At 38.4% G+C, this 18,305-nt stretch overlaps 3 protein-coding genes across 7 annotated transcripts; 1 reads left to right on the top strand and 2 right to left on the bottom strand.

The window, feature by feature from the left end:
- Positions 1-4,023, bottom strand: LOC112188892. Its single transcript, XM_024328155.2, has 2 exons — positions 3,422-4,023; positions 1-3,317 (listed from the first exon to the last, which is right to left on the bottom strand). Exon 2 carries the CDS (start codon positions 3,176-3,178, stop codon positions 365-367), a length of 2,814 nt encoding a protein of 937 aa, XP_024183923.1. The 5' UTR covers positions 3,179-3,317; positions 3,422-4,023; the 3' UTR covers positions 1-364.
- A 1,081-nt stretch (positions 4,024-5,104) lies between these two features.
- On the bottom strand, positions 5,105-6,652 carry LOC112188814 (probable RNA-binding protein EIF1AD). Of its 2 annotated transcripts, none has more exons than XM_024328057.2 (4): positions 6,495-6,652; positions 6,101-6,176; positions 5,881-6,007; positions 5,105-5,595 (listed from the first exon to the last, which is right to left on the bottom strand). In XM_024328057.2, the coding sequence occupies exons 1-4, from the start codon at positions 6,606-6,608 to the stop codon at positions 5,379-5,381; spliced, it is 534 nt and encodes a 177-aa protein (XP_024183825.1). In that variant the 5' UTR covers positions 6,609-6,652; the 3' UTR covers positions 5,105-5,378. The 2 variants fall into 2 exon arrangements, with proteins under 2 accessions (XP_024183825.1, XP_040367174.1); XM_040511240.1 differs by having other exon boundaries at positions 6,101-6,208; positions 6,495-6,625.
- Positions 6,653-6,693: 41 nt separating this feature from the next.
- On the top strand, positions 6,694-17,579 carry LOC112188734 (E3 ubiquitin-protein ligase SHPRH). 4 transcript variants are annotated; one of them, XM_024327953.2, is made up of 20 exons: positions 6,694-6,828; positions 7,187-8,018; positions 8,111-8,317; positions 8,467-8,528; positions 9,208-9,706; positions 10,405-10,605; positions 11,048-11,303; positions 11,615-11,855; positions 11,979-12,145; positions 12,232-12,735; positions 12,985-13,151; positions 13,551-13,767; positions 13,860-14,054; positions 14,412-14,528; positions 14,751-14,993; positions 15,386-15,590; positions 15,903-16,117; positions 16,245-16,396; positions 16,655-16,919; positions 17,041-17,579. In XM_024327953.2, the coding sequence occupies exons 2-20, from the start codon at positions 7,189-7,191 to the stop codon at positions 17,308-17,310; spliced, it is 5,013 nt and encodes a 1,670-aa protein (XP_024183721.1). In that variant the 5' UTR covers positions 6,694-6,828; positions 7,187-7,188; the 3' UTR covers positions 17,311-17,579. The 4 variants fall into 4 exon arrangements, with proteins under 4 accessions (XP_024183721.1, XP_040367166.1, XP_040367168.1 ...); XM_040511232.1 differs by lacking the exon at positions 6,694-6,828 and having other exon boundaries at positions 7,748-8,018; positions 8,116-8,317; XM_040511234.1 differs by lacking the exons at positions 6,694-6,828; positions 8,467-8,528 and having other exon boundaries at positions 7,878-8,018.
- Positions 17,580-18,305: the final 726 nt, after the last annotated feature.

The following is an 18,305-nucleotide window of genomic DNA, read 5'->3' as shown; positions in this document are numbered from 1 at the left end:
TGATGAAAGAACACTTTTCTAAAAAGAAAAATATTCAAACGCCATTTAACTTCTATTTCAAGTTTCATACAACTTTCTGAACTGGTGCTAGGTGGAGAAAACACTCCATGAAACTGAATACCAGTAATACAAAAAATACATTACTAACAGAAATCACAACAAGAATAAACAAATTCATCTGCTCAGAAGAAAAACTGTAAAAGGTGGAGCAAAGATATCAGACTGCACAAAGCATCGATCCTTTGTTTTACTCCCGTGTTCAGCTGCTGGCTTGATCACATTCACCAGAGGTGGCTAAACAGAGTGATCAGCGTCAATTTTCTTCAATGCAGAGGAAAAAAAACAACCATATACTTTACAAGTGTTATGTTTCTGAATCCTCTGGTACTGTAGATAACTCATCCCCTTCAACAAATGATGAACTAAGAAACTTGGCAACAAAAGCCCACATCTTATAAACATCTTCAAAGTTGGTCAAAAAACCAAGTGAAGCTGTAACCACCTCAACCCTGAAGAATGTATTCTTACCACCTTGGCGACCATTAGCCATTGGCTTGCACAAAGATGTATCTTCAAGATCAAGTGCTCCACAAGGTTGCTTAGGGATATCTACGATACGCACATGACTAAGGATACCAATGCCAAGAGATATACCATTTTTTTCGGCCAATCTCTGTACCACTTCAGGGTGAATTAGCCCTTTTCCACTGCTCTGTCTGACATTGAAAGCCACAGCTGCCCCCCTTTCATATTTGATCTTCGGACCATATATTTGCACAAGTGGCAATCCCACACCTTCATCAGGACCAGGTAACCGAAGTTGAAGTAACGAGGTAACAAGCCAATTGATAAGGTATCGCAGTCTGAAAGTAGTTTTGTTCAGACCCAACATATTAATATGATCAAGATTCCGACAAACTATCTCAGGCTCCCTCCTCCCCCATTCCTGATCATCAGCATAGTCTCCTTCACTCATAAGCTCGTCATCACCAAGGATAGTCATAGATGCTTCTCCAGGCTCAAAAATATGGCTTGATATCCCTCTATGGCTGTCTCCCACAGTAAAAGATACCCTTCGACTACTCATGTTTGGATCTCGATCACCCTCTTCTAAACCAAAAAATCTACTGCCAGAAAATCTATTTGTTTCCCTTCTTCCTAGAAGTCTAAAGTCACCTTCTGTCTCTCTCCTTATTGCAGCACTTTCCTTTGATTCTTGGAAAATTTCAGAGGTTGACGAACTCCCAATGCCACTGTGTTTAAGCCCAGAACTACTGGGCACTGAAACTTCCCTGATTTCAGATTCTTCTTGAATTTCCCTGACATGGACGGAATCTGAGTACATTCTACCATCTCCTGAGGCAGCAGCATCTGTTTCAGCAAACATATCTTCTTCAGGAATTGCCTTAACACGGTCCTGCTCATGTGACACTGATAATATTGCTGCATCAAAAGACAACACAGGATCTTCATGCTGTCTGAGCTTTAACCTTTTATCATCATATAATGGGCTCTTTGGAATTCTACATGAAACTTTTGGAGAGGAGATCTTGCTGTTTTTCTTGCCGGAGAACCATAATGGTGGCAAGGGTGAACCTGTATTCTGTTTCATTATATTGCCAGAATGATCAGAACCAAATGGACTCTGACCCAAATCAATCCAGTATGAATTGTCCGAGGACTCATCTTCACTGAAGATTGGACTCTTCATAACTTCCCCAACTGAAATACTCTCCACTTCCTCAAAAATGGTGCTTGCTCCATCCCTATCTGAGTCCTGATCCATTTCTGTCTCAAAACAATCCCTCACCTGATTGGAAGTGAATACACCTGAAAAGGCAGGCATCTGTGACCCCCCATCTGCTTCGGGCAATAATTCTTCCTCACAGTTGACTGCATCATTCTCATTTCCAGCCAATCCATCAATACCATCCACAGAATCACTCAGGTACTGTGGAAAAACCGGGAGAATCCTCACCATTCCAGTCCCAGTGCGCCCCCCTTGACTTTGCAGACTCCCCATTACAGATTTCTTGATCAAAAGGCATCCAAATCCAGTTGGGTCAGATCCAAATACCCGGTAGAATGATGTAATAATGAAATCTGGCCGAAACAGAGACAGCCCAAGTGAATCCATGTCCTTAGGACCCAATGACCCAGCATCAAGCAAAACATGCCAATTGTTCTGCTGAGCAAGAGCCATCCACTGGTAAGAGTACTTTGCCCCAGTTACCCTTGACTGAACAGGAAATACAAAAAGGCCCGTTGCAGAATCCTTCTTTCTCCTCTTCTTGTTTGCAATTTGCTTTTTCAGCTCCCTAGAGCAAAGTTTCAAGGTTGGCCATTTAAACCAGGAACTATAAACCTTAGCACCTTTCTCTTTAGCACTTTGAGCCATCCAATTCACAGACTGGCTCTCGTGATCAAACATTGTCAACAACTTCTTATTCGTTTGGAAAGGGTAAGATTCAGCCAACAATTTAAAGGCAGAACCTCTGCTAACAGTGAAAACAAGACCATATTCATTTTCAGGAATGTTCAAGTAATCCATAATCCTAGTCTTGATATCATGTTCAACAGAGCCTTTCTCAGCACCACCATAAAGAGCGTGGTTACTCAAATTTGCAGTTATCTCAGACAATGTAAATGCAGATGATTCCCAATATGCTAGAGTTTGCAGATACGAAAACAGCCCGAAACCACAGTAATCAAGACATACCTTGGCAAAAGCCTCTGAGAGGTGACTGTACTCATCTGCTCTCAAATGATCAATCTTCTCCGAAGACTGGAATTTCGGGTACATTGTGAGGAACTTGTTGAATGCTTCATTGAGATCAGGAATGGAGTCCTCTGTCGAAAATGTACGATCAGCAGCAAGTGCTGTGGCTCTCAGAAACTCCCTCTGAGCATGGAGCCTAGCAAGAGATCTTGACCTTCCAAAGCTGCTGCCATCTTGATTTGGAGCATCAGAGGAATCAATGTCCTGCGATTTCGAAAGAGACCCATCTTCTGATGCTTCTTCAAGAGCCTCCCTGAGCTTGTTCTCTTGCAATTGACGAAGAACAGAAGGCTTTCTCTTGGCCTCCACTGATAAACCAGAACCATCTCTCCTTCTGGTCTTCTTCTCCATTAGTAGAGCAGCACAGTGAGATATAGGCTTCCATACTGAAATATGCATCAAGCCCTTTTCAATCTAAAACCAGTCAGTCTCACCCAGAAAGCTAAAAAAACTGAAACCAGATTTTGAGCTTCACAGACTGAGGGAGAGTGAGTCAAGTTTCAAACTTTGGCTGAGGAGGAGCCTTTACTTTATTTCCCTAAAGCATTCAAATAACAAAGCCAAAGATTCTACCATTAAAACCCAAAACTTTAGTGAGATCTATAATGATATGACCAAAGAAAAAAAACACAAAGGCCTAACCTTTAATAATTGCTTCACAGGGAAAACCCAGCTTTAGCATCGTCCAATCAAAAGCACCATGATGAAGGATATGTCCAATTCAAACAGAAGCCCTTCTCAGAAATCATCAACCCAACAAAACCCAGATCTTTATATCCACAAAAGATTCAATAACAAGATTCCAGGACACCCCCAATACAAAAAGACTCCAACTTTAAAACCAGGAACTCGGTTTCTTAGCATTCCCTAGCAAAACCCCTAAGGCCTAAACCCAGTATTCAATCAAATCTTTTGGAGAAGGATATAAATTGAAAAAAAAGTGGGCAGGAAACAAGACCCAAAAGAATAAAACAAGATGGCAATAAAAGCCACAAAGAAAGAGGTCCAAACACTAAGAAAAGGAGAGAAGCCTAAACAGCTCCAACAACTCCAACAACCACTCAGACTCTCAGCTAGTACTAGTAGAGTGATATAGCAGTGCAGAGATAAAAACAAAGGCTTTGATTTTGTAATTGGCAACCCATTGATCAGTCCCTCATTTACTAACTGTGTCAATATAGACATGTCTGCATTGAATGCTTGCTCTGTTTCTCTTACCTTCCAACATTATTACACTACCCGCCTACTCCCTTCCCCCCCTCTCTCTCTCTGTTTGAATTTCCAGTTTTGACCCTTTTCACATTGATAGCCCCCCACTTCTTTTTCCTTGGTCTAATTTAGAGAACCCCACCTTGTTTAACCTCACAATCTTGGCATCTTGCTCGCTTTTAGAAACCTTTTTAATGGAGGCACTAAAACATAACCCTGTCCTACTACAACTAATAGTGCTCTCTCCACCACCACCAAGAATGTTTGAGAAAAGGTGATGCATGGACTAATAAACGTCATCTGCTATTAGCCTAGCTATCACAAATGTTTGTATTTTTAGGTACATAGTTTTTTAGCAACTACATAACACAGTCAACCAACAAAAGTCAAGTACAGAAGTTTTGACACTGTTATATCTTCCTCATTTGATTCCATTGGATATGTGACATATGTCTACAGTTATTCAATAATCAGTTTCTGAATCTGTATCTGTTTCCGATTCCGCATTTGATTGCCATTCGGACGGTCTCGTATGACACATGTTGGCTTCTAATAGAGGAAGTCCATCATATTCAATAGCTAGGGTTTGTGGTGCAACTTGCATTATAAGAAGGTCGCCGTTAAAGTGACTTAAGAATGCCCAAAGAAAGAAAATGGGGTGAGATATATTGGCATTTGGCATCAGTTTGCTCATCCGAAACTGATTTTCAGTATTCCGCCACTAGGCTGATGATTCAATCACATTGGTTTATTATTCATACTTGTTAGGCATGACAAGTATGTCAGCTTGCTGGATTTAAAGATGCCACTATTGATGATGTATTTGAATACATCAATCCCAATGCTTTACAAGGGAAAATAAACACTAGTCTTAACTCTTAACAACATCAAGGAAAACCTCATGGAGGGTGTGTTTATCAATGTGAATGTGAGAGGAACCTAAGATCATTGTGAATGTGTTCCACTGTGCTAATAAATTGTAGAGTGGGCTGATCTTTTTCCTTTCTATTAGATGTGACGGTGTTTTTGTGGACTGGCGAAGCTCTTGTTATGGTACCTCAATATATACAGTAAACTGGCCAAGAAAGAGAAAAACATCTACTATAGAACTCGAAATTTACTTTTTCTGCATTCAACGCTTTCTGATATTAAGCATTCACTAGTACTAAATGACCAATACAGAAAATCATGACTTTTGAAGATCTGTATACATAGGCAATACATAAAAGGTGATGCATGGATATATAAATGTCGTGTGCTATCAGCTGTGTTAGTATCTTTAGTACATGATTTTGAGTAAATACAGTCATTTCAACAAAAATTGGGGCCACAAGATTTGAAACTGTTCTTTCCATTCCATTCCACAGATTTGTTTGTCTACTACAGTAATTCAAGAATCAGGTCCTGAATCTGTATCCGAATCCGATTCTGCCTCTGATTGCCATTCAGATGGTCTCATCCTGTTCATGTTGGCTTCTAATGGAGGAAGTCCATCATCATCGCTAGAGTCATCCTCATTGTCATTCTCATTCTCTTCTTGTTTAGAGGTGTGTCCCTTCAAACTTCCACATGGCTCATCCGAAACAGTGGATTTGAAGATTTCTGGCCTACAATCGGATGGTCAAAGAAATCGGATGGTCAAAGAAATGTAAGAACCGAAACACCAGCAAAAAAGAGCAGACATTAAAGAGAATCGAGGTAAGATGATATCTACATTCAAAGTGAACAAAAAAAGTGCCACTAGAATGCCAACTCAATTGATTTATACTTCCAAGAGCTACCTTTTCCCATCCTTGATAGAATTGTTAGGCAGGGCAACTATGTCATCTTAAGCTGTGAATAGAACACTCATTTTTCTACTGCTCATTTTAAGCTGTGAATAGAACACTCACCAATCTGGTGATTTCCGAAGTGCACGAACTTGTTCGAAAAACAGAACTTGGGAAACAATACATGCCACTTTGCCGCCTGATTCAAGAACCTTGTCCTTTTCACTTGCATCAACCACAACAAAACTGCCTGCCCATTGAAAAAAGTAACATAAAAAACATTGCCTTTCTGGGTATATTTGCATCAATTCCTTGAAACTAGTTCAGCTTATTGGGAACAAACCTCGTTTTATCCACATGCTCTTCGAAAACTTAGCCGGAAACAATGCCAAAGATTTCTCTCCTTGAGCATCCATTACCTTCAAATAAGTAAAGCACAATCAAAATCAACCTACGCATGCATTAACACATTGTACATTATCAATTAGCTTCAATTTATCCCCATCCAGTCTACAAAATGAAGAACAAGCACAATGTTTGAAGAAAGACACAAAATTGGAAACTGGGTTTGGACCGGTTTTCCAATCTTCACTAAATTCCAATAGGGTTTATCTCAATTTTCCCAAAAGACCCAATTTTTATCTCAGAAAACCCAATCTCTGAAGAAACCTAACAAACCAAAGCATCAATCTTTACAAAGCAAGCTGCAGATTTGGGAAACTTAGCTGATTGATTACCTCTATGAGATTAGAACCACGTAGAGAAAGCACTTGCATTATAGAGTGGCCATCGCTGAGGGTTAAGCTCTGTTCCTCCACAGCCCTCTTCAGATTCTTCCTTCCTCCTTTCATTGCTTCTCTCAGATTTGGGGAAATCTAAAACCCTAAGAATAAAGGGTCAAAGGGGTTTAGTAGTGACACAATTGTAATTCCTAAGTGGGTTCGTGGGCACTTTGGGGTTTTCCGAAACTAGTTGGGTTGCGCACGTATATAAACCCAAGTTAACCCACAATATCCAGTTTTGGCTCTTTCGGTTCTTGATTCGAGCTTACAGAAACAACGAAATTCCCAGGTTCAAATTCTCTTTGCTTCTTTGAAGTACTTTGATTCTGGCTTTGAATTCATACATTATATGATTCAATCGCAGTTTTTCAACTTCCCACAATATAAAGTTTCGAGCTTTCATTATGTTTGATGATAAATTCTGTGACTTTTCACAATTGGTATTGTAAAGGCTTCTCCTTTGTTTGTAAAGTAATTAGAAAACGTTTAAACCCAACTCGTGATTACTAGGGAAAGCAATGTTTGTGTTGGAATTGTGGTTTGAGATGTATAGTTTGTGAAGGTCTTACATATTTGTGAACAGGAATGATTAAGGTGGAAGCGTTTGAATTCATAGTGTGTCACTTTTTTTTGTTTTGGTTTTATAGGGATGGGTAGAAGGAAGCAAAGCCGGCCTCACCGGTCAGGTGGGATTGTATTAGAGAGTCAAGCAACTGCTGGCAGGGGAGAATTGGATGAGGGGAGGCTTTTAAATGGAGAAACGCAAAAGAATGACATAGATGAAGTTGATAGACCGTATTTTGTGGAAGTTGATCGGTCTAATTGGGGATCAGATGAGCACCTTGATATTGCTGAAGTGGTTTTAACAGATTTGACCTTCAGAGAAGGGTTTTGCAGTGACGTTTTTAGTGGGGGTTTGAATTGCGATAGTTACTCCTTAAGGTTCCGGTTATCTAATGTAAAGGAGTTCATTGGTCGTATTAAGCTTGGTCATTGGCCTTTGTTGTCCTCTGCTGATATATCTTTGGAATTCGTTAAAACATGTTCAAGCGAGTATATGGACATGGACAAGGACACCTGCTCAGTAATCTTGTCAGGGAGTTTTGATGGACCAGATGAAGGTATTTCTGGTCTGGTACACTTGGCAAGTTTGAAGTTTATGACACTGAGGCCAGCTCTGTCCATTGGGTTTGTGAATGATACGTCAACCATCAGGGTCAGGGTGGAGATACTTAAGAGTGCATTTAATGCTTGTGAGTCACTTCTTGACAATACTAGGCAAGTGTGGAAAAAGAGTATGATGAATGTCATGGCTTGGCTACACCCAGAAGTAGTGACTTCCGAGGCTAGGTATGGAGTCAGTAGATCAACAGACATGGAGATTGATTCGCATACCGACACTGGACATGCTAATTCCAATCATAGTAAACATGCAAGGTTTGATGTTGCTGGGTTCTATGAAGCCATTAAACCCTCAAAGTGAGTCATTTTTGAATGTTGCGTCCTCTTCTAACTCCAACCTTTAACTTTGTGTCTATTAATGCTTAATCTCTTGTGTACCTTGTCTACAGAGCAGATACAATGCTTCAAGATGTCCTGCCTGATTTGCTTCCTGAATTGAAACCATATCAACGCCGTGCAGCTTACTGGATGGTACAGAGGGAGAAAAGCGATGCACAAAGTCTGGCCCAAGAGGCCACAAGTCAGTTCATGTCGCCCTTATGTTTGCCCTTGCAATTTCTCGACAGATGTTCAAAAATGTTCTACAACCCATTCAGGTATGACTTTCAAATGGGTTTATGAGTGTTATGGCAGTAAAAGGAAAGAGTTTCTTCATGTTGTTGGTTTACCTTTACGACAAGTTCTTTCACTCCCTTTCATCCCCTCTTGGCTGCTTACTGTGAAATTCGTTATGTATCTTTTTCAGTGGAAATGTTTCGCTGCACCAAGAGCATTTTTCAACGTACGTCTCTGGCGGTATTCTTGCTGGTAATCTCATTGTCCTACAACTTCTTGTGTGTCGATATAATTTCTTGAAAATGCTGGTTTGGATTTGTTTTCAGATTTGAAGATATTAAAACACTTCATGGTGTCAAAGGCTAGGTTTTGCATATTAAATGCTTCCACTAGAGCTAAGTCTGGATTCGTATAACATGAATTCTGTGGGACTTACTCGTAATAAATAAGACTTGAGTAATGCCTTATGAAATGATTTCAGAATCCATCCCTTCTCGTAGTTCCACTCATTTGTCAATGTAACAGGTTATCTAAGCTTCTATTTCTTTGAAATAGGTTAACCTTATAGCTACTTAATGAAAACTAGGCATGAAACAAATAATTGAAGTTTCCATCAACCAGTTCTACCGTCTGCCAATACAATTTAGGGAAGTCACTATCAACTAGTACCTTTGTTCTTTCAAAATTCCTATTTCTGTGTTTCCTTCGTTCATTAATGGAAAAAAAAAAAACAAATGCTTAAACATGTTATCTAAATAAAGCATCATTTCCCAATTCTGTGTTGTATTTGAAAGAAATGGTTCGCTGCAATTGAAGGAAATTATTTTTAGGTATTTATATTATAGGAGAGAAACATCAGAGGATTAATGAAGGAAAGACTGGTGCTTCCTAATTGAATTCAATGAAAATGATATTTTTATGATCATGACAGATGAGATGGGCATGGGGAAAACTGTTGAACTTCTCGCCTGCATCTTTGCTCATCAGAAGTCAGCAGATGAAGACCCCATATTTGCTGATGCTGAAATTCAAGATACTGAGGATCTGAAAATAAAGCTTAAAAGATTAAAAAGGGAGCGAGTTGAATGTATATGTGGAGCTGTGAGTGAAAGTATCAGATACAGAGGACTATGGGTACAGTGCGACATATGTGATGCATGGCAACATGCTGATTGTGTGGGCTATTCACCTAGAGGAAAGACTATAAAATCCAACGAGACTTCTAACGAAAAAGAACATGATAAGAGTTCGGTGGTTAAGAATTATACTAGAAAGAAGAATACAGCCACAATAGATGTGAGAGATGAGGAATATATATGCCAGCTGTGCTCAGAACTGATACAGGCCACTACTTCTCCTGTTGCTACTGGTGCCACTCTTATAATCTGTCCAGCTTCTATATTGCCCCAGTGGTATTCTGAAATTATGCGGTATGTCTATTTTCAATTATCCTGCATTTCAAAATTGCATTAAAGTTCAGGCAAAAAAGGAATGCATTAAGATTGACTTTATGTAAAGTTGTTTTATTTTTTTTAATAAATTTTTTTTACTGAAAGTATAATTTAATTGTAGAATATTTAGTAATTTTTCTTTAATATCTGTGGATTGTTGAAGTAAATAAAAGTAATAAGGTTTTTTGGCACGTGATACTATATCCTTGAACTTTAGTATAGCTTGAATAAACTTATTAACATACAGAGTGGTAACTCTGGTAGAAAAGGATTTGAAAAGGATTTGAAAAGGATTTGCAAAAGTATTAGGCCTGGACTAGACAGCAGAGAGCCACCAGTTTAAGTTGATCCAGGCATAAGCAATTTTTGTTTCAGCGGACATATTGAAAGTGACTTTCTTGAGCTAGTTTACTGCTATAAACCAAAGAAGAAGAAAAATGTAGCTGGAATCCCCAGTATTGAAAATGAAGCTGAAAAGTATGCTTTACTACTAAAATTTTGTTTTCTTTAACTGCTAGTATTTTTTTGGTTGTAAAGGCACACGCAGTAAGCTTTACTTCATTCTAAGTAGTTATATCTAGTCAATATTCATGCAATGCATGCGGGAGCATCATATGTGAATAATGCTGAACCATATGTGCTTTTGAGAAAATGCTGACTTTTTCGTATTATCTTAGCCATACGCGTTCAGGTTCTTTAAAGACTTGCGTCTATGAAGGTGTAAGAGAGGCATCTTTTTCAAACACATCTGTAATTGATATCAGTGAACTCATCAGTGCTGACATTGTGTTGACAACATATGATGTGCTTAAAGCGGACCTGTCACATGACTCTGATAGGCATGAAGGTGATCGACGCTTAATGAGATTCCAAAAGAGGTTTCATCAAAAACTTATGACATTCATGATTTCTGCTTTCTTTGGTCAATGTTGGCTAAATTAATATGCATTGATTGTAATGGATTCAATTTTTTGCATAACTGCTTGTGAGGATGTGGCCTAGCATAGACCTTTTTCCTTACATTAGGTTGAGTTATGTGCATGCACCTGTCTTTGTTGTGGAGATGATCTTTTCAGCTTTTAGCTACGTCTCTTATTCTTTGCTGCTCTATCATCAAAAATTACAAGAACACGATAATTTAATTGTTAAAAGCTGTGTTATGAAGCTGTAAAAAATCTACTTTTATTTTTATTTTTTTATTATTTTTTTTACTGTTTACATCCTTCAATGCTTGGTTTTAGTACAGCACTTGCTAACTTTAGATGCAAATTTCTTTTAGACCTGTATTTGTCAAGATAATGACCAGCCATCTTGTTGCAGATACCCTGTTGTTCCAACTATTCTTACCAGAATATTCTGGTGGAGAATTTGTTTGGATGAGGCTCAGATGGTGGAGAGTAATGCTGGTGCTGCAACAGAAATGGCTATGCGACTGTATGCGAAGCATCGTTGGTGCATAACGGGGACTCCTATACAACGTAAACTTGATGACTTGTATGGACTTCTACGGTTTCTTAAAGCATGCCCTTTCAATGCTTCCAGGTGGTGGATTGAAGTTATACGAGATCCATATGAGGTATAGATTGATACATTCACCGCTGTTATCTTTTAAACCTGGAGGCTGCTTGCCCATGCCAAAAGTTCAGAGATGCGAGATAACTAGAACCATCATTGTCTCTCTTTCTTTTCTTTTTTTATATTGGAAAAAAAAAAGTGTAGTTACTATTTAGATATTACTTGGATGAATCTTTGATCTGGGTATATTAATCAAGTATAACTCTTTATTTTTCCTCATGCTTGCTTTTTCATCCAGTTGTTTTACCGAGTTCTTGTTAGTTCAAAGTTTGAGCATATCACATCACTGAATTTTTTCCCTCGTCTCTTCAGAGGAGAGATGCAGGAGCTATGGAATTTACACATAAATTCTTTAAAGAAATCATGTGGCGATCTTCAAAGGTGCATGTTGCAGATGAGTTGCAGCTTCCACCTCAGGAAGAATGTCTCTCTTGGCTCACTTTATCTCCAGTTGAAGAGCATTTTTACCAGAGGCAACATGAAACTTGTGTGAGTTATGCCCGAGAAGTCATTGAACATATGAAAGATGATATTATGAACAGAAAAGTCAGAGGTTGTTAATGTTTATTTTGAAATTTTAGTTAAGAGTCATTCTGATGCAATACAATAATACCACGATTTACCAGTAGGAGAAACAATGTTAAGGTCTCACAAACCATCATGCTTATTCTCCCAGGATGCTCAGCAGCTAAATCATCAGATTCTTTCATCACACATGCGGAGGCAGGAAAGCTGCTGAACACACTTCTGAAGCTTCGCCAAGCCAGCTGTCACCCTCAAGTAGGAAGCTCAGGACTGCGTTCTCTCCAACAGTCTCCCATGACTATGGAGGAAATATTAATGGTGTGTTCATCATAATAAGTCTGTTATTATGTTATTTGAAAGTCGTAGCATGTGTTCTTTGTGCTTTAAGGAATCCTTTTCTTCAGGTTCTTGTAAGTAAAACCAAGATAGAAGGAGAGGAAGCTCTCAGAAGGTTAGTTGTTGCTCTTAATGGGCTCGCTGGGATAGCTGTAATTGAGCAAAATTTTACTCAAGCTGTATCACTGTATAAGGAATCGTTGACTTTAGCTGAAGAGCACACTGAGGATTTCCGCCTGGATCCTTTGTTGAATATTCACATTCATCATAATCTTGCCGAAATACTTCCATTAGCAACAAGCTGCTCCCCTTCAAAAGGACAACATATTCCTGGAAAAATGGGCCCCTGTGATGAACATGTAGCAAAGAGGCGAAAACTGGGTGGGGAAGATAACTCATCAGAGAATGACTTATCTAATGCTCAAGAATATAATAACTCCCATGCATCATGTAGTTCCTTCACTGACGTATCTTTGAGAACAGTCTGTGACAATCTTAAACAAAAGTACTTATCTGCATTCAGTTCAAAGTTATTCATGACTCAGCAAGAGTTTAAGAAGTCTTACACCCAGGTATATTTCCACTCTGCTTCAGATTGCACTTTAGCATTGTGCATCTTATTATATACACAAAAACGCATTATTTCTAAAATTTTAGGGCATATTGTGCTAAATAACCAATAGTAGTCCATAAAACTTCTGTCTTACCTTTTGTGAGCACTTAGTAGCCAAAACTAAATATGAATTTTTTGTTTCTCTTTCGTCCTTTTTTTATTTTTGTATATAGCTTTGTTTGTTGACTTTAGATATACTCTTTTGAAGGTTTGTAGCACAATTAGTGAGATCAAAGATGTAAGTACAGTCTGGTGGCTGGAAGCCCTTCTTCATGCTGAAAAGAATAATGACATTTCTAGTCTGTTGATCAGAAAGATTGAAGAGGCGCTCATAGGAACTCTAAACAATTCAAAGTCATCTAGAATTCCATCTCGGTGAGTATGCATTGGATTTCTCTATGTCACTTCTGGTGCAGAGAACAGAGTTGACTTTTAGCTCTTTTTCTAGATTAGCTTGTAGTTTCTGTACCTCAGACCAAGATAATTTCTCAGGTGCTCCAAGTTTTCTTGGCAGACAATTACTTCTTTCTGCCATATTTTAAAGTAATTATAGTGAATGCTGATACAGATGGTTTGAGCTAAAGATTATAAAGTTACATGGACATCAGTACCTCAAATTAATTAGAAATTCGTTCAGATAAGGAACATGTTATGGTATTTTCGTACAGAATGTATGATTTAGGAGTTTAAAATGAGTGGCTATTTCAATGACTACAGCAATGTTGGGTTGTTTATATTTTTCGTAAGTGACTAATTATAGTCTCTTTGATATAGTTTACGAAGCATAAGCGCTCTAAAGTATCACATGCAGACCGGTTTGGACCAACTAGAAGAATCTAGGAAACTGTTACTTGATCGACTTTTAGAAATTGATCAGACAATGGAAAAGCCAAAAGAGGAGGATATCCAGCGTGTGAGATACTGTCGAAATTGCAAAGCTAATGATGGTGGTCCCTTATGTGTTCTTTGTGAAGTAGATGAATTATTTCGGGTTCGTTACTCCTGTTCTTTGGTAGCCTTGTTGATATCCAAGATGACTTGAATTTGTTGTATGGTTGTTGACGTGTCTGATTTCTCAACCAGGGATATGAAGCAAGGCTCTTTCGTCTTGAGAAAATATCTGGAGGGATTGCTACCTCTGCTGAAGAGGCTGTGGATTTGCAGAAGAAGAACTCTGAACTTAATCGTTTCTATCAGAATTTATCACAGCCAATTAAGGATTCAACGTCACCCAAATCTAATCAAGAATCGAAGAAGAGAGATGTTGGAAAAGTTGTGGTCAGTTACTTTATGTCAGCACTATTTTTGTGTGTGTTATAAGGTGCAAAGTGCAACCTTTTTTTATTTACAGCATAACATTGGTTTTGGAATGCATATTTCATTCACAGATTTGAAGTAGAGTACTAGAGTGCCTCTCGCCTCTCTCTCTCTCTCTCTCTCTCTCTAGTTTGTCCTCTCACTGTGGTTATTATTGACATTATGTTTGAATCAGAATCCAGGATCAATCACTATTGTTTTTAATACTGTTTCTACTGAGGTGCAAAAGGCTTCAGTATCTGTGTTTAGTTTGATAGTATCTTTTTAAGCTGGCCAATGATGCTTGTATAACGTCCTGCTTATCATATTTATTGATAGGTTTCAAAATCCCCATCTGAATTAGAGGTTGTTCTTGGAGTTATAAAAAGCCATTGCAAGGCCCATTTAGGAAAGGAAGGTATATCAGAAGCTACCAAGCACCTACACATTCTTGAGGTAGGTCGTAAACTGGTGACTAGAAATATCTTTTCAGTAGAAATTATTGGACTTCAAGTCTGCAACTGAGCAGCCCTGTAGAAATGATAGAAGGAAGAGCGTTTGTCCTCTAATTTAATTTTTGTTTTTATCAGTTTAGATCTTTTTAAAAGCTTTCAGCTAAAGTGACAATCAAGGTTCCATTTTGTTTCAATCTCATTCTTTCTTTATTACCTGGTTAAGGGCATGCGCAAGGAGTATGGCCATGCAAGATCCTTGGCAATAGCTCAAGCTCAGATTCTGCAAGCTTATGATGAAATTAATATGGCAACTACAAGGTTGCGCCTGAGTGAAGATGAGAATGATAAATCTCTTGATGTATTAAGTGAAGATGAATTACCTTCAGCTAACGTTTTATACACCAGTGAAAAGTTCGCATCCTTGAGCTTGTTGTCTTGTATAAAAGGGAAGCTTCGTTATTTGAAGGTACAAAATCCATGTCTAACCATTCACCATTATAAGTCAAATACAGAACCAAGGCAGCATGAAGGGTGGCAATATTTGTGTTTATTTATCGATTCATATGATGAAGAAAGTGGTTTTTGCCCATAGTGTATTCTGCATTGTGGATCTTAAGTTTCAGTAAATATTGATAACTGATTCAGTGTTTCCTTAGGCACCTTTCCTGTATCGCTAATTTTTCTTTTTAGTGCTATGTTTGCCTACTAGGTTACATTTCATTAGCAAATTCAGAGATGAAAAGTAACAAACTTATGCTTCCATTTTCTATGACCTTTCTCCTCGTCTATTCGAAAATATAATATGTGTCTCTTTTACTGGTGCAGCTGTTGGTACTAATTCTATTTGAATTTTCCTAGGGTTTGGTAGAAGCTAAACAAAAAATGCCATTTGGATGTCCAAATCATTCCTCAGTAACTGGAGAGGAAGCCACCATATCGACTTCTACAGAACAGAGAAATGAATGTGTACCTACAGGTGATAAAGAAACGTGCCCAGTTTGTCAAGAACAGTTAACCATTCAAAAGATGGTTTTCCCTTGTGGACATCTTACTTGCTGTAAATGTAAGTGCTTATCTCCCACTTAAATGACATGACTATTGGCTCAACAAAACCCTGTTAGTTCAAATGGAAAAATTGTATATCACCTTAATATACCTACAGTGCAAGTCTGTACTGTCTGGTAAAATCTCTGAGACCCTCCGTGGTTGATCAAAGATTTCATTAGTCAATTCCCAGGAACCCATTAAGTGAGACATAAGTGGCAGTCGCCCATCAGGATATATCCTAATATTTGTTTGGAATATCTCCTGCCTGCTACTGTGTTATGTTCTCTGAAATAAATGTCATCTAACTTCGAAAATTTGCTCCTGCTAGGTTTATTTGCAATTACTGAGAGACTACTAAATGGGAAAAAGGTTCAAGATAAGTGGGTAAAATGCCCAACATGTCGACAGCACACTGATGTTGCAAATATTGCTTTTGCTGATGATGGACAAAGTGAATCTTGTGGTTCTACTGGGCTTCATGCAATCCAAAGTCGTGAAGAGTGTGAAGCATCTATTATAGTTCAAGGTTCATATGGAACAAAGGTATGCTTCCTATTGTGTTATGTGGCATAAGTTATTTGCAGGACATTATTCTCTGTCCATGTTTTGGGCATAATTTTTTGTCAGCAACTTTAAACTAACAACTCATGTCTGGTGGTGTATTATGAAGATTGAAGCAGTTACAAGAAGAATTCTGTGGATAAAGTCTACCGATCCAGAGGCTAAAGTTCTTGTTTTCTCAAGCTGGAATGATGTCCTTGACGTATTGGAGCATGCCTTCATTGCTAATGGCATTACCTCTATAAGGATGAAAGGAGGAAGGTAAGACGATCTATATGACACCTAGTTAAATTACTTTTGTGTGACTTTGATGGGGTCAAACAAACACTTAGAATACACTCTAGACTAGCAATTTTGTTCCTATGATTTATCACGAAGGAAGGAAAAACTATGTCAACAATCTTAGAGTCAATAAAAGGATTTTAAGTCGGATATGAATTCTTGGTGTTTCTGATAATATCACTGAACTTGGACTCGCATAACTTCATTTTTCTTAAACTTTTGGCCCTGTTACTTTAGGAAATCACAAGTTGCCATTAGTGAATTTAAAGGAGAAAAGAGAAGCTTAACAGGAAATCACAAGTTGCATGGCCGAAACCCAGAAGGAAGATCTATTCAAGTGTTGCTGCTCTTAATTCAACATGGAGCGAATGGCCTCAATCTGTTGGAAGCGAAGCATGTTATTCTTGTTGAGCCGCTTCTCAATCCAGCAGCAGAAGCACAAGCCATCGGCAGGGTACACCGTATCGGACAGAAAAATAAGACCCTCGCTCATCGTTTCATAGTATGTGCAATCTCATCTCTGCATCTTGGATATTTTTTCTCACACTAGTTGATGACTTTTGAAATTCTCATTCTTTATTACACTTCTGTAATGTTTCTTGTTGTTTTTGTGGTGCAATTAGGTTAAAGGCACGGTTGAAGAAAGCATATACAAGCTCAACAAAAGCAGGAACAGCACTGCCTTCATTAGTGGTAACACAAAAAACCAAGATCAGCCCTTATTGACACTGAAAGACATTGAGGCCTTATTTTCAACAGTGCCATCATTACCTGTACCAGAGACTGATGTAAGGCCAACTGAAAGTGAAACTCTAAGACATTTGCCACCTTCTGTGGCTGCTGCCATTGCAGCTGAGAAGCGGCTCAAGGAGCAGCATTCATGTTCTTCATGACAAGTGCTCGCCCCAAATGATTCTTTTCTTAATCATTACTTTGTAGTAGATGCTTGTTTATAAAGTATATCAGTATAGGCAGCAATCTTCATCAAACACGGTGACACAAGAAAAGTGACATTTTTGTTGGCTAGATATTCCAGCAATCACAAATCTTTTCTGAATTGCCTGTAAATGTGTATTATTCTTTACTATTCAACATTTCTGTCTGTCATGTTAAGGACAGATACTCCAATAATATTCTGAATCATCTGTCTCGCTCCAACACATTTTCTGAGTTTTGAAATTTGATGAAACAAGATGTGGATTGACAAGTTTAGGTAGTATTTGTGAACTTTACCATAAATAAATTCAAACATCATTTGCTTGCGCAGGAAATTAAGTTGGTGCAAATCTCACCGTATTTTGAGTTGAAAACACGCAAAACATCTTCATAAATCCACAACATACTGTGCTCTCTGTACTCTTTAATATATTGGTGGCGGACAAACTCCCAACCCATATTCTATACTAAATCATGCATTTCCAGCCTATTGTCCTTTGAGGTAGTTACGAGGACTTACGAGAGCTCTAACAAATGGACTGATAATCCACCATGGAAGTCCTTTGAGGTAGTTACGAGAGCTCTATCAAATGTACTCGTGATCCACCATGGGAAGGCACAACTTTCCAGAATTTTGGATACATTGCCTTTGGCCTTTGGTCATTCCTCTACAAAAGCGTGCAATATCTAGGAATAATGTCCCTTAATGCTATCATGATCGACATACAATAACAGTTCTAAATCAATGGCTATATCACATGATCATGACAATATGTCGATATATTTCTGCCCGCCTCTTCTTTTGGACAGTCTGCATATGCCTGTTTTTTTGCAGTAGGACGTAACTACAAAACCACACGAATAAGTGACCGTCAAATAACTCGACGCTGTCCCCTTCTTTTCTTAGGAAATCAAAACCAGTTATAGATAGTAAGTGCCTTTGCTTAGCAAT

Source organism: Rosa chinensis, chromosome 1, assembly GCF_002994745.2.
Source record: "Rosa chinensis cultivar Old Blush chromosome 1, RchiOBHm-V2, whole genome shotgun sequence".
In the NCBI taxonomy this organism is placed as follows: Eukaryota; Viridiplantae; Streptophyta; class Magnoliopsida; order Rosales; family Rosaceae; genus Rosa; species Rosa chinensis.
The sequence above is the reverse complement of the archived record's forward strand: the minus strand, read 5'-3'. Positions and strand labels throughout refer to the sequence as shown.

Bases quoted from the DNA above. Each gene is read 5' to 3' on its own strand.
- LOC112188734 (XM_024327953.2), top strand. From the start codon at position 7,189: ATGGGTAGAAGGAAGCAAAGCCGGCCTCACCGGTCAGGTGGGATTGTA. The intron at 10,606-11,047 runs GTTTCATCAAAA...ATCTTGTTGCAG, and splicing joins TTAATGAGATTCCAAAAGAG to ATACCCTGTTGTTCCAACTA. The intron at 12,736-12,984 runs GTATATTTCCAC...ACTCTTTTGAAG, and splicing joins TTAAGAAGTCTTACACCCAG to GTTTGTAGCACAATTAGTGA.
- LOC112188814 (XM_024328057.2), bottom strand. From the start codon at position 6,608: ATGAAAGGAGGAAGGAAGAATCTGAAGAGGGCTGTGGAGGAACAGAGC. The intron at 6,177-6,494 runs GTAATCAATCAG...ACTTATTTGAAG, and splicing joins GTGGTTCTAATCTCATAGAG to GTAATGGATGCTCAAGGAGA. The intron at 5,596-5,880 runs GTGAGTGTTCTA...ATCCGATTGTAG, and splicing joins CTTCGGAAATCACCAGATTG to GCCAGAAATCTTCAAATCCA.
- LOC112188892 (XM_024328155.2), bottom strand. From the start codon at position 3,178: ATGCATATTTCAGTATGGAAGCCTATATCTCACTGTGCTGCTCTACTA.